Source organism: Pistacia vera, unplaced genomic scaffold, assembly GCF_008641045.1.
Source record: "Pistacia vera cultivar Batoury unplaced genomic scaffold, PisVer_v2 Contig499, whole genome shotgun sequence".
In the NCBI taxonomy this organism is placed as follows: Eukaryota; Viridiplantae; Streptophyta; class Magnoliopsida; order Sapindales; family Anacardiaceae; genus Pistacia; species Pistacia vera.
In genome coordinates this window covers 125061-136717 of record NW_022196333.1, presented here as the reverse complement: position 1 = coordinate 136717, position 11657 = coordinate 125061, and the positions used below count along the sequence as shown (strand labels likewise).

General features: G+C 33.9%; 2 protein-coding genes across 2 annotated transcripts; both read left to right on the top strand.

The window, feature by feature from the left end:
* The first annotated feature begins 588 nt into the window (after positions 1 to 588).
* Positions 589 to 7113, top strand: LOC116105407 (protein DEK-like). The gene is made up of 11 exons (XM_031391835.1): positions 589 to 1278; positions 1373 to 1406; positions 2598 to 2677; positions 2782 to 2841; positions 3104 to 3214; positions 3289 to 3369; positions 3472 to 3546; positions 5135 to 5654; positions 6111 to 6208; positions 6300 to 6330; positions 6407 to 7113. The coding sequence occupies exons 1-11, from the start codon at positions 844 to 846 to the stop codon at positions 6580 to 6582; spliced, it is 1701 nt and encodes a 566-aa protein (XP_031247695.1). The 5' UTR covers positions 589 to 843; the 3' UTR covers positions 6583 to 7113.
* Positions 6605 to 11206, top strand: LOC116105411 (transcription initiation factor TFIID subunit 11-like). The gene is made up of 5 exons (XM_031391839.1): positions 6605 to 6730; positions 9232 to 9751; positions 10208 to 10305; positions 10397 to 10427; positions 10504 to 11206. The coding sequence occupies exons 1-5, from the start codon at positions 6605 to 6607 to the stop codon at positions 10677 to 10679; spliced, it is 951 nt and encodes a 316-aa protein (XP_031247699.1). The 3' UTR covers positions 10680 to 11206.
* The last annotated feature ends 451 nt before the right edge of the window (positions 11207 to 11657 follow it).

Below are 11657 nucleotides of genomic sequence, written 5' to 3'. Positions count from 1 at the left end.
TAAAAAAGCTTAGAGTCAACTAATCCAAGTGTTGGAATCAAATATTTAGCATGAAATTAATGCATTTTAGTTTAGCAATTTGAATCCATTTTATTATTTGCAATAACGTGACACTGAATTTTAGTTTTATTTAATACAATGTAAATCAATAGATTTAGACGAGATTAATGAAAGTTTTATTCAATTGAATGCAATTTCATTAAATTAGATTGCAATTTAGTTTTCTACAAAGTGGATTGCATTAGATTGAATTTTAATTTTGTATAGGTTGGACTGGATCGGATTTAATTGGATTAAAAATTCTAAAATTTGATACATATTTAGATCGGATTGAATTTAGCAAAAATGATTGGTTTCAATCTAATGAACACCCCTATAAATAATACCAGCGGTAAACGCTCGCTGTAAAAATCAGTGATGGTACAATACAAATCTTAAGACTAGTCCTAGACACGATAAGAACAGGAGGGTAGAAAGTGAGTAATAATGTTATAATAATTATTAAAAAAACAAAAAAAGAGAGGAAAAATTAGGATGTGTTTGGCTCCACAATTTGATATTAGTTTTTTAGCTTTGCCGCGATTTGCAATAGCCCAAAAACACCAAAGCCCGCTCTCAAATTTCCCATAAAAAATTTTGAACCCCCGCCCCTTTTCTCAACCCCGCTCTTACTTACCAAATCTCTGTCTGTGTCTTTATCTCTCTCACTCACTCTCTTAAAACACCTTACTTTTTGAATCATTTCACTTCCTTTCTTCTTCCCTGTACGATCTCTAGGGTTTTCTTTCTTCTTAATTACTTGAAACCCTAAGGTTTGGGTCTTGCTTGATTTTCAATTTTTCCATGGCCAGCGAAACCCTAGAAGAGAAGAATCAAGAAGAGGAGGCAGAGGCTCCTCCCGAAGTGGAAAGCAAAGACAAAGAGGACGGTCAAAAGGAAGTAGACGAGAAGAAAGAAGAAGAAATTCACGAACTTTCTGAGAAAAATGGGGCTCCTAAAGAAAGTGACAAGCCTGAAGAGAAAAAGGAGGAGCCTAAAGACAAGGAGGATGGACCCAAGAAGGGCAAGAGGTCAAGAAAGTCTAGTGTGAAGAAGCCGAGCGAGGAATCGTCCCAGTCCAAGAAACCGAGTCAAGAATTGGAAGAATCTAAGAAAGTTAAGGAACCAGAACCGGTGACTCCAGGTAGCGAGAGACCCACCAGGGAGAGGAAGGTCGTGGAGAGGTACTCTGCGCCGTCTTCTGGAAGGTCGGTAACCAAGCCGGTGTCCATTGAGAAGGTACGACCTCGTTCAAAGGGTCTGGTTTTTTATGATTAAGCTTGTTGTAAAATTTATGCTGTTCTGATTGTATGCGGATTTGTGTATTTTCCAGGGTCGTGGCACACAGCTTAAGGATATTCCAAACGGTATGGTTGAAATACTATTTTCATAAGACTCAGGTAGATTCTTATATTGGTTAGACTAGTTGTTCTGAGATACCAGGAAAGTGTTATACATTGGAAATTGAGGCCACTGGATGGCCATTACTTTATAAATGCTTTAAACTTTTCATGATCAAAAGGGACCTGCTGACCATACCTATCAGTATGATAGAAATTTGCTGTTTAAACACATGTTAAAAATTAAGAAGGAAATTCTTGATGCCTTGGAGTTTGATATTTCATATGAATACACGTTTGGCATTGTTTTAGTGTAATAAATGAATTAGTAAAACTGATGCCTCTGATATACATATTTTTTTGGGTATCTAGTCCCCTTATCTACCTTATTAATTGGTATTATGCTTATTCTTAATATTATTTAACAATTTTTTTTTTAATAATATAAAGAAAGAAAAAAAAAGCCTCTTGATTGTTGTTACGGCTTTGATTGATGGCCACTCTGTTGAATTGCTCTTAATTTCGCTTGTTCTGCAGAACAGTTGATTTTCTTAGTTCAATTTAATAATGGTAGTTCTTGATCAGAGGGAAATGGTTGTCTGAATGAGGTTGGGGCACTTTATGTTTGTGTTATATGGTGATAAGCTGTGTCACTATTCTGTTTTGGATCATAAGAGAAGAACTGGCCAGAGAACATAGGACTGGAAGTTGAAGATTGAAAACAACATCTCTGATATATAAAAACTTCGGTCTTTTGGTTCAGCTATTCATCATTAATGTATGACTGAAGTGGAGGATGCTGTTTCTTAGAAGTAAATGTTAAAATTTTGTAGTGATGCCATACTGCCTTCGTTCATCTTTTAGTAAGTTCATGGGGCCTTACAACTTAAGGATATTGTATGCATCATAGGTTACTGGGTTCAGTTTATATTTCTTTTGCATTGGAGCATTTTCAATTGGCATTTTTTAGATTTTTGTTTGAATCAATGTTCAAAAGGTTATAAATTGTTACTTCAGGATTTGGTCCCTATTGTCTACCTTTTGAGCTTCATGTGATATTAAGCATATATATGATTGTTCTGTAGAAGTATAGGATAATGTTTTCAGATTCTTTTGTCTTGCAGATGTTTGTTGGATGTTTTTATCAACTTCATTAAACTATTTGATTACAACAGATTGGCCCTTTTTTTTATCTCTGATATTATGAGACTGTTTCAGTGGCATTCAAGTTGTCCAGGAGAAAACCAGATGACAATCTACAGATGCTTCACACAGTACTCTTTGGGAAGAAAGCAAAGGTGACTGGATTTTATGCTCTTTCTGTACCTTTTTTGTTTGGCATCATTAAGTATGAATCTGTGGTGCACAAATGCTTTGTAACATTTTAATGTCTTATTTGCAGGCACACGCTCTAAAGAAGAATATAGGCCAGTTTTCAGGTTATGTCTGGGCTGAGAATGAGGTATCTCATGTTATGTATTGAATTTCTACTGTGTGTGTCTAAATAGAGTTTGTTCACATAATTTTCTTTAAAATCATGCATGTGTGCTTGAACATCCAAATAATTATAGAGAATTTCATCCCCTTATCCCAAAAAAGTCAAAAAAGAAAAAGAGATTCATCCATGAGAACAATAACATATTCATTTCAGGTAGAAACATGCTTAAAAGTCACTATGTGATGCAAGCTCTTTTAATATTACTTGGTTCTTTTACATGTTGCAGGAAAAACAAAAGGCAAAAGTGAAGGAGAAGCTTGACAAATGTGTTAAAGAAAAACTTGTGGACTTTTGTGATGTGCTCAATATTCCTATAAATAAGGCTATTGTGAAAAAGGTCATACTAACAAGATTGTTCTACTTTAAATGTGATTTATTTATTTGACCTAATAGACTGAGTTATGCTTTCAGGAAGAACTCTCTGTGAAGTTATTGGAATTCTTGGAATGTCCACATGCTACGACTGATGTCTTGCTTTCTGAGAAGGAACAGGTTCTACACTATCTTGTTGTTTTCACAAATAATTGGGCCTTAAGGTGATCTTTAGTTGCAAATTTCAATATTGATGAAATTCGTAATTCATCTTGATTTCAGAAAGGTAAAAAGCGAAAGAAAGTCACACCAAGCAAAAATGTTAGTCATTCTGAAGCATCTGATACATCAGCCAAGGTTGTTTTTTATTTGCATAAAAAGTTTTAGATTTACTTTCAATTTCTCTTTTCAGTTTTAATTGCTACAATTTGTGGTTATGGGTTTGCTGTAATACTGTTTAGTAGATCTGGTACAATGTGAAAATTTAACTACTTTGTCCTTTGGAAAAAAAAAAGATGGAAATTTTTACTGGTGTATGTGGTGGTTTATATATATGTTGCCTAATTATTCAAACCCAGAAACTTGTATATGTGATGACAATTTAACAGATCCCATTATTTAATTTCTCCAAGGTGTTTTTTTTTTTCCTGATTCTTCCTGCTTGTAGCTGATATATCTGAACATTTCATCAATGAAAGGATGGCTTGCTTTCATTTATTATCTGATTTTATAATTTATCAAAATCTTATATAATACATGTTATTGGTTGCTTACCATTTATTTGCAAAATGATGTGACTACATCTTTTTTTCTGCATTGCTCCTAAGCTACTGCATCAATGAGGTTGTATTAAAAACTTTTTGAATCATTTACTGGTGGCAGCCTTAAGTAAATAGTACTTGTTATGTGGTTTCTGAGATTCCTGATACTGTTTCACTTTCTAGGAATCTTTGTTTTCTGGAACTCAATGAACTATAACCAATGTAAATAGGCATTTATATATGCTTTATTGATTGCATCAGGGTGATATTAAGCAAGAATGTTCTCCTAAAAACTATATTATTAATTAGCCACACATTGTGTTGTTTTGTTGCCTCTTATTTTCTATTTTTGAGTTTGTGCTGTGGGGATTATATAATTTGCCTGATATATTGCAATAGATTTCAAATGCGTATTGAGTTATTGATTTATCATATCATTAAGAATCTTGTAATTATGTGTACCTTCATTTTGTGTTTCCAATCATCTGTTAGACTGGATAAGTGTTATTTTTTGGTTAGGTTTATCAGAGTTTATCCACTTTTACATGTTTCTGGCTCTTCAATGTAACTTTGTTCAGATATGCTAATTTTGCATGGTTCATCTTTTGGAATATGTATTTTCCTCTAAGGCACATGTTGAATGGTTATGGTATTGAGCCTTCCTTTTTGTCTGAACTTTTCTCTAAGTCACTTTTATTTTTTTTATATGTACGTTACTCTCGTATCAGGTTATTTGATTACATGCTTAAATTTGGGATGATGTCATCCTTTAGATTGGTGTAATCTTAATGGATTTAATATTCAGATTTGTCATCTACTTATTGCTCATAATTTCTTATAAAATTTGCTGTGTCATTAGAACTATTGGAATAACTAGAAACTGTTTGATTATGATAATTATCAAATTTAAAGAGAAAATTTGTCTTTTCAATCTTGGGATGGAAGAACGAATAATTACTGTTATAGTATTTGTTTTAATTGGTTCTTGTGGGTGATGAATGCTATTGATCTATTTTCCCAATGCTTGAGGGATTTTTCGTCATTATCAGCAAATCTCTCTTTTCTAAACCTAGAACATGCTGATCTTATCTATCTGTTTCCCAAGTTATAAAATCATTGTTTTTTCATGACTTTTTTCTGTTTGACAATTGGTTTCGTAATTTATTTGTTCTACTGCTCATTAGAAACGGAAGCAAACATTGCAACTGGGGGAAAAACGTAAGCTGTCGTCTAGGGCTGAGGAAGAAGATGAAGATGATGATAAAGTTGAATCACCAGACATTAAAGATGATTCTGAGGAAGACAATGACAATGATACAGCACCAAAAGAAGAAAGTGATCACAAGGAGAGTGAATCTGAGGAAGAGGGTGAACCAAAGGGAAAGAAGCCAAGCCAGAAGAGTTCATCAAAGAAGACTGTTAAGGATAGTTCTGGCTCTAAAAGCAAGGATAAATCCACACCTGCTAAGAAGGGTAGCTCTACAAAATCTGTGAAAAGTCCCATGAAATCCACAAAAAAATCTTCTCATTCAACTTCAAAGCAAGGTGCTACAGATTCTGACGAAATTTCTAGAGCAAAGGGATCTGCATCAAAAAAGCAGAAAGTGGAAAAAGAAAAGGATATAAGTGTTGCTGGCAAGGAAAAGGTTAAAGGAAAGAAGCAGTCAAGCAAGTCACCAGCAAAGGTCGCTGCCAAGGATCAAGGTGCATTGCTATCTGTTTATTATCTTTTTCTCTTAACTTTTAAAGTTTTTAGATTTGGTTTTGAACTTTGGTAGTTGACAAATGTCTGTGTTACATCTTGTACATGATCCTGCATATTGGTAATTACAAAGAAAAGAATTGTAATTACAATAGTTACTTGTCAATTTTTCTAATGGAATGAATTTTTTTGCTATTAAAGAAAACATCTGTACATATAAGTAGTTCCCTGTTCAAGGTCTTTCTTGGACTTAAATTAAGTATATTGTTAAATAATGAATGTAACAATAACAAGTGCTTAAGGAATGAGGGTTTATGAACATGTTACTTCATTTCTTGCATTTTGCTTTCGAAGGTCAAATTAAGTTTGGTATTAGAGTGGTTCAATTTTTGTTCAAAACAAGATCAATACTTTAATGGTGGTAACATATCTGTTGCAAATTAATGGTGGAATAATAGGTAAAGGAAAAACTAGCAAGAAGGCTAAAGCAGAACCCATGAGAGAAGAGATGCATGCTGTAGTTGTGGATATTCTGAAGCAAGTTGACTTCAATACTGTAAGTAAAAATGCCTATGTCCCAGTGTTTCTGAGATTTTGAATCAAAGTTATGTAAGCCAGTTTCTTAAGATTTCTTCATTGTAATGCAGGCAACATTATCTGATATTCTCCGCCATCTTGGTATGGTTTATTTTTTCTTTCCACTTGTGAATTACGATATTGTAGAATACTGAACTAATTGTATAATATATATTAGGTACCCACTTTGGTTTAGATCTTATGCATAGGAAAGCAGAGGTGAAGGATATTATAACCGATGTCATAAATAACATGACTGATGAGGAAGATGAAGGGGAGGAAGATGAGGAGAATGCAGCTGGTGGTGGTGAGGCTGACAAAGATGAAGATGGGGATGGGGATGATGATGCTTAATGAATTGTGATTGTTGTTGAACATGTCAGCCAAGTGTACTCACAATAGTCTCCAAGTAGAGGTTTCATCAACAGTTCCTGTGAATGATAAACTGGTGTTGCTGTCTGGATGTCATGGCCATTTCCAGATGAACCATTCAACTACCTTTGTTTGTACCATAAGCATTAGTAACTCTTAATTACTGCTGACCTGGCCCTTATTTATTAGGATTTTTTTTCCAGCTTCCTTTTTAGCATGTTTTTTATTAGATTATCTTTCAATTGTATTTGATAGCTAGTTTTACTTAATGAGTAGTGAATTGGTTTTCTTCATTTTAATTGAAGTGCAACTTTGTAATGTGGATTAGCCAGACGTTACTTCGCTAATGCTGCTGGTTTCCCTACACTGCAGGTTTCCAGCATTTATTCAAGTATATTTGAAAGTTTAGCGATGCTAAATTGGTCATCAGTACAGTGAAGTAAATTTACTAGTACTAATAAATTTGATGTTTGGTCATTGGTGAGTTTTAAGTTGTGAGATATCACAAGAACCTTTTTATAATCTAGGATTTAATTTATCAGCCTGTTGCTTATGAAGAAACGTTGATGATCCTCACTAGATGGTTGTTGCATCAGCATCTTGTGGTTCAATTTTCTTGTTTGATTGCTTTTCAAATCACAAATGTGTGTGGCTCAAGGATGAAATTGTTATTGGATACGTCCATGTTACGTGGTGTCATTTGGTAGGGTGAACCGAACAATCAATGTCTCCTGTTTTATTCTTAAGATTTATTTTTGCTATGGCTAGTTCTTTAGACATAATATGGTCTGCTATGCAAGGACAAATTTCTTAAACCCTTCACTACGTAAACTTTGATTTGATGGTGAAGTTGGAACTATGATGGTATTAATTTTGTTATTATAACCTTTTAAAATTCTTGTACTCAGTTTCTGAACCGTGAAACCCTCCCGGTTAAGAAATTTAAAATTTCCTTTCTTGCTATCTTCAAACTCGCAAGATAGTTTCGCTTCATTTGATGGAGTTCAGAAATATCCTCACGTTTGAGGAAATTATAAAGAGACCCACACCTTAAATCCAATTCATACTAAATGTTTCAAGAAGGGACGTTTAGCCCCCCTTATTTGTAAGGGAGGGACGTTAGTCACGTTACAGAATTTCAAATAGCTTAGGGGTAAATGTTTCGTTTGGCCTATTATTTGACTAAGGTGAAATACCAAAAACCAACAAGATTATTATTTGTCCAATGGCCGATGCTGGGCCATCCCCAATGAAACCAGGTGGCGGGAAATAAATTAGATGAATAATCAATACATATTCATGAAAAAAACCAGAAGAAATATAAGAAACACATTCAACAAAAATCTCGCACTTGTTTTTTATTGTAAACATTCATTGGGTTTGTGCTCCAACGACATGAGCAGCCACAGCTGCACAAGCGCCCTTTTGTTATTGTCCTCGTCGTTCAATCGTTAATCTCTTGATATGATCTTTGTAGATAAGATTTGAATTGAGTAACACTAGAATAAACCTGGTTAGGATATTTTAAGTAGATTTAAATTGTGCTGAGAATTTTTTTAATTAGGCAATATAACAGTGAAGATGTTATCTTGTGTATTTGGAAGATGAAGATGATTTGTTTTTTTAGGTATTTTCTTTTCTTGAATTGGCCATTAAAGTTATAACCAATGTAAATAGGCATTTATATATGCTTTATTGATTGCATCAGGGTGATATTAAGCAAGAATGTTCTCCTGAAAACTATATTATTATTTAGCCACACATTGTGTTGTTTTGTTGCCTCTTATTTTCTATTTTTGAGTTTGTGCTGTGGGGATTATATAATTTGCCTGATATATTGCAATAGATTTCAAATGCGTATTGAGTTATTGATTTATCATATCATTAAGAATCTTGTAATTATGTGTACCTTCATTTTGTGTTTCCAATCATCTGTTAGACTGGGTAAGTGTCATTTTTTGGTTAGGTTTATCAGAGTTTATCCACTTTTACATGTTTCTGGCTCTTCAATGTAACTTTGTTCAGATATGCTAATTTTGCATGGTTCATCTTTTGGAATATGTATTTTCCTCTAAGGCACATGTTGAATGGTTATGGTATTGAGCCTTCCTTTTTGTCTGAACTTTTCTCTAAGTCACTTTTATTTTTTTTATATGTACGTTACTCTCGTATCAGGTTATTTGATTACATGCTTAAATTTGGGATGATGTCATCCTTTAGATTGGTGTAATCTTAATGGATTTAATATTCAGATTTGTCATCTACTTATTGCTCATAATTTCTTATAAAATTTGCTGTGTCATTAGAACTATTGGAATAACTAGAAACTGTTTGATTATGATAATTATCAAATTTAAAGAGAAAATTTGTCTTTTCAATCTTGGGATGGAAGAACGAATAATTACTGTTATAGTATTTGTTTTAATTGGTTCTTGTGGGTGATGAATGCTATTGATCTATTTTCCCAATGCTTGAGGGATTTTTCGTCATTATCAGCAAATCTCTCTTTTCTAAACCTAGAACATGCTGATCTTATCTATCTGTTTCCCAAGTTATAAAATCATTGTTTTTTCATGACTTTTTTCTGTTTGACAATTGGTTTCGTAATTTATTTGTTCTACTGCTCATTAGAAACGGAAGCAAACATTGCAACTGGGGGAAAAACGTAAGCTGTCGTCTAGGGCTGAGGAAGAAGATGAAGATGATGATAAAGTTGAATCACCAGACATTAAAGATGATTCTGAGGAAGACAATGACAATGATACAGCACCAAAAGAAGAAAGTGATCACAAGGAGAGTGAATCTGAGGAAGAGGGTGAACCAAAGGGAAAGAAGCCAAGCCAGAAGAGTTCATCAAAGAAGACTGTTAAGGATAGTTCTGGCTCTAAAAGCAAGGATAAATCCACACCTGCTAAGAAGGGTAGCTCTACAAAATCTGTGAAAAGTCCCATGAAATCCACAAAAAAATCTTCTCATTCAACTTCAAAGCAAGGTGCTACAGATTCTGACGAAATTTCTAGAGCAAAGGGATCTGCATCAAAAAAGCAGAAAGTGGAAAAAGAAAAGGATATAAGTGTTGCTGGCAAGGAAAAGGTTAAAGGAAAAAAGCAGTCAAGCAAGTCACCAGCAAAGGTCGCTGCCAAGGATCAAGGTGCATTGCTATCTGTTTATTATCTTTTTCTCTTAACTTTTAAAGTTTTTAGATTTGGTTTTGAACTTTGGTAGTTGACAAATGTCTGTGTTACATCTTGTACATGATCCTGCATATTGGTAATTACAAAGAAAAGAATTGTAATTACAATAGTTACTTGTCAATTTTTCTAATGGAATGAATTTTTTTGCTATTAAAGAAAACATCTGTACATATAAGTAGTTCCCTGTTCAAGGTCTTTCTTGGACTTAAATTAAGTATATTGTTAAATAATGAATGTAACAATAACAAGTGCTTAAGGAATGAGGGTTTATGAACATGTTACTTCATTTCTTGCATTTTGCTTTCGAAGGTCAAATTAAGTTTGGTATTAGAGTGGTTCAATTTTTGTTCAAAACAAGATCAATACTTTAATGGTGGTAACATATCTGTTGCAAATTAATGGTGGAATAATAGGTAAAGGAAAAACTAGCAAGAAGGCTAAAGCAGAACCCATGAGAGAAGAGATGCATGCTGTAGTTGTGGATATTCTGAAGCAAGTTGACTTCAATACTGTAAGTAAAAATGCCTATGTCCCAGTGTTTCTGAGATTTTGAATCAAAGTTATGTAAGCCAGTTTCTTAAGATTTCTTCATTGTAATGCAGGCAACATTATCTGATATTCTCCGCCAACTTGGTATGGTTTATTTTTTCTTTCCACTTGTGAATTACGATATTGTAGAATACTGAACTAATTGTATAATATATATTAGGTACCCACTTTGGTTTAGATCTTATGCATAGGAAAGCAGAGGTGAAGGATATTATAACCGATGTCATAAATAACATGACTGATGAGGAAGATGAAGGGGAGGAAGATGAGGAGAATGCAGCTGGTGGTGGTGAGGCTGACAAAGATGAAGATGGGGATGGGGATGATGATGCTTAATGAATTGTGATTGTTGTTGAACATGTCAGCCAAGTGTACTCACAATAGTCTCCAAGTAGAGGTTTCATCAACAGTTCCTGTGAATGATAAACTGGTGTTGCTGTCTGGATGTCATGGCCATTTCCAGATGAACCATTCAACTACCTTTGTTTGTACCATAAGCATTAGTAACTCTTAATTACTGCTGACCTGGCCCTTATTTATTAGGATTTTTTTTCCAGCTTCCTTTTTAGCATGTTTTTTATTAGATTATCTTTCAATTGTATTTGATAGCTAGTTTTACTTAATGAGTAGTGAATTGGTTTTCTTCATTTTAATTGAAGTGCAACTTTGTAATGTGGATTAGCCAGACGTTACTTCGCTAATGCTGCTGGTTTCCCTACACTGCAGGTTTCCAGCATTTATTCAAGTATATTTGAAAGTTTAGCGATGCTAAATTGGTCATCAGTACAGTGAAGTAAATTTACTAGTACTAATAAATTTGATGTTTGGTCATTGGTGAGTTTTAAGTTGTGAGATATCACAAGAACCTTTTTATAATCTAGGATTTAATTTATCAGCCTGTTGCTTATGAAGAAACGTTGATGATCCTCACTAGATGGTTGTTGCATCAGCATCTTGTGGTTCAATTTTCTTGTTTGATTGCTTTTCAAATCACAAATGTGTGTGGCTCAAGGATGAAATTGTTATTGGATACGTCCATGTTACGTGGTGTCATTTGGTAGGGTGAACCGAACAATCAATGTCTCCTGTTTTATTCTTAAGATTTATTTTTGCTATGGCTAGTTCTTTAGACATAATATGGTCTGCTATGCAAGGACAAATTTCTTAAACCCTTCACTACGTAAACTTTGATTTGATGGTGAAGTTGGAACTATGATGGTATTAATTTTGTTATTATAACCTTTTAAAATTCTTGTACTCAGTTTCTGAACCGTGAAACCCTCCCGGTTAAGAAATTTAAAATTTCCTTTCTTG

Coding starts and splice junctions, on each gene's coding strand:
- LOC116105407 (XM_031391835.1), top strand. CDS start 844: ATGGCCAGCGAAACCCTAGAAGAGAAGAATCAAGAAGAGGAGGCAGAG. Junction 3,370..3,471: donor TGCTTTCTGAGAAGGAACAG/GTTCTACACTAT, acceptor TCTTGATTTCAG/AAAGGTAAAAAGCGAAAGAA. Junction 6,331..6,406: donor TGATATTCTCCGCCATCTTG/GTATGGTTTATT, acceptor AATATATATTAG/GTACCCACTTTGGTTTAGAT.
- LOC116105411 (XM_031391839.1), top strand. CDS start 6,605: ATGTCAGCCAAGTGTACTCACAATAGTCTCCAAGTAGAGGTTTCATCA. Junction 9,752..10,207: donor GGTCGCTGCCAAGGATCAAG/GTGCATTGCTAT, acceptor GTGGAATAATAG/GTAAAGGAAAAACTAGCAAG. Junction 10,306..10,396: donor AGCAAGTTGACTTCAATACT/GTAAGTAAAAAT, acceptor ATTGTAATGCAG/GCAACATTATCTGATATTCT.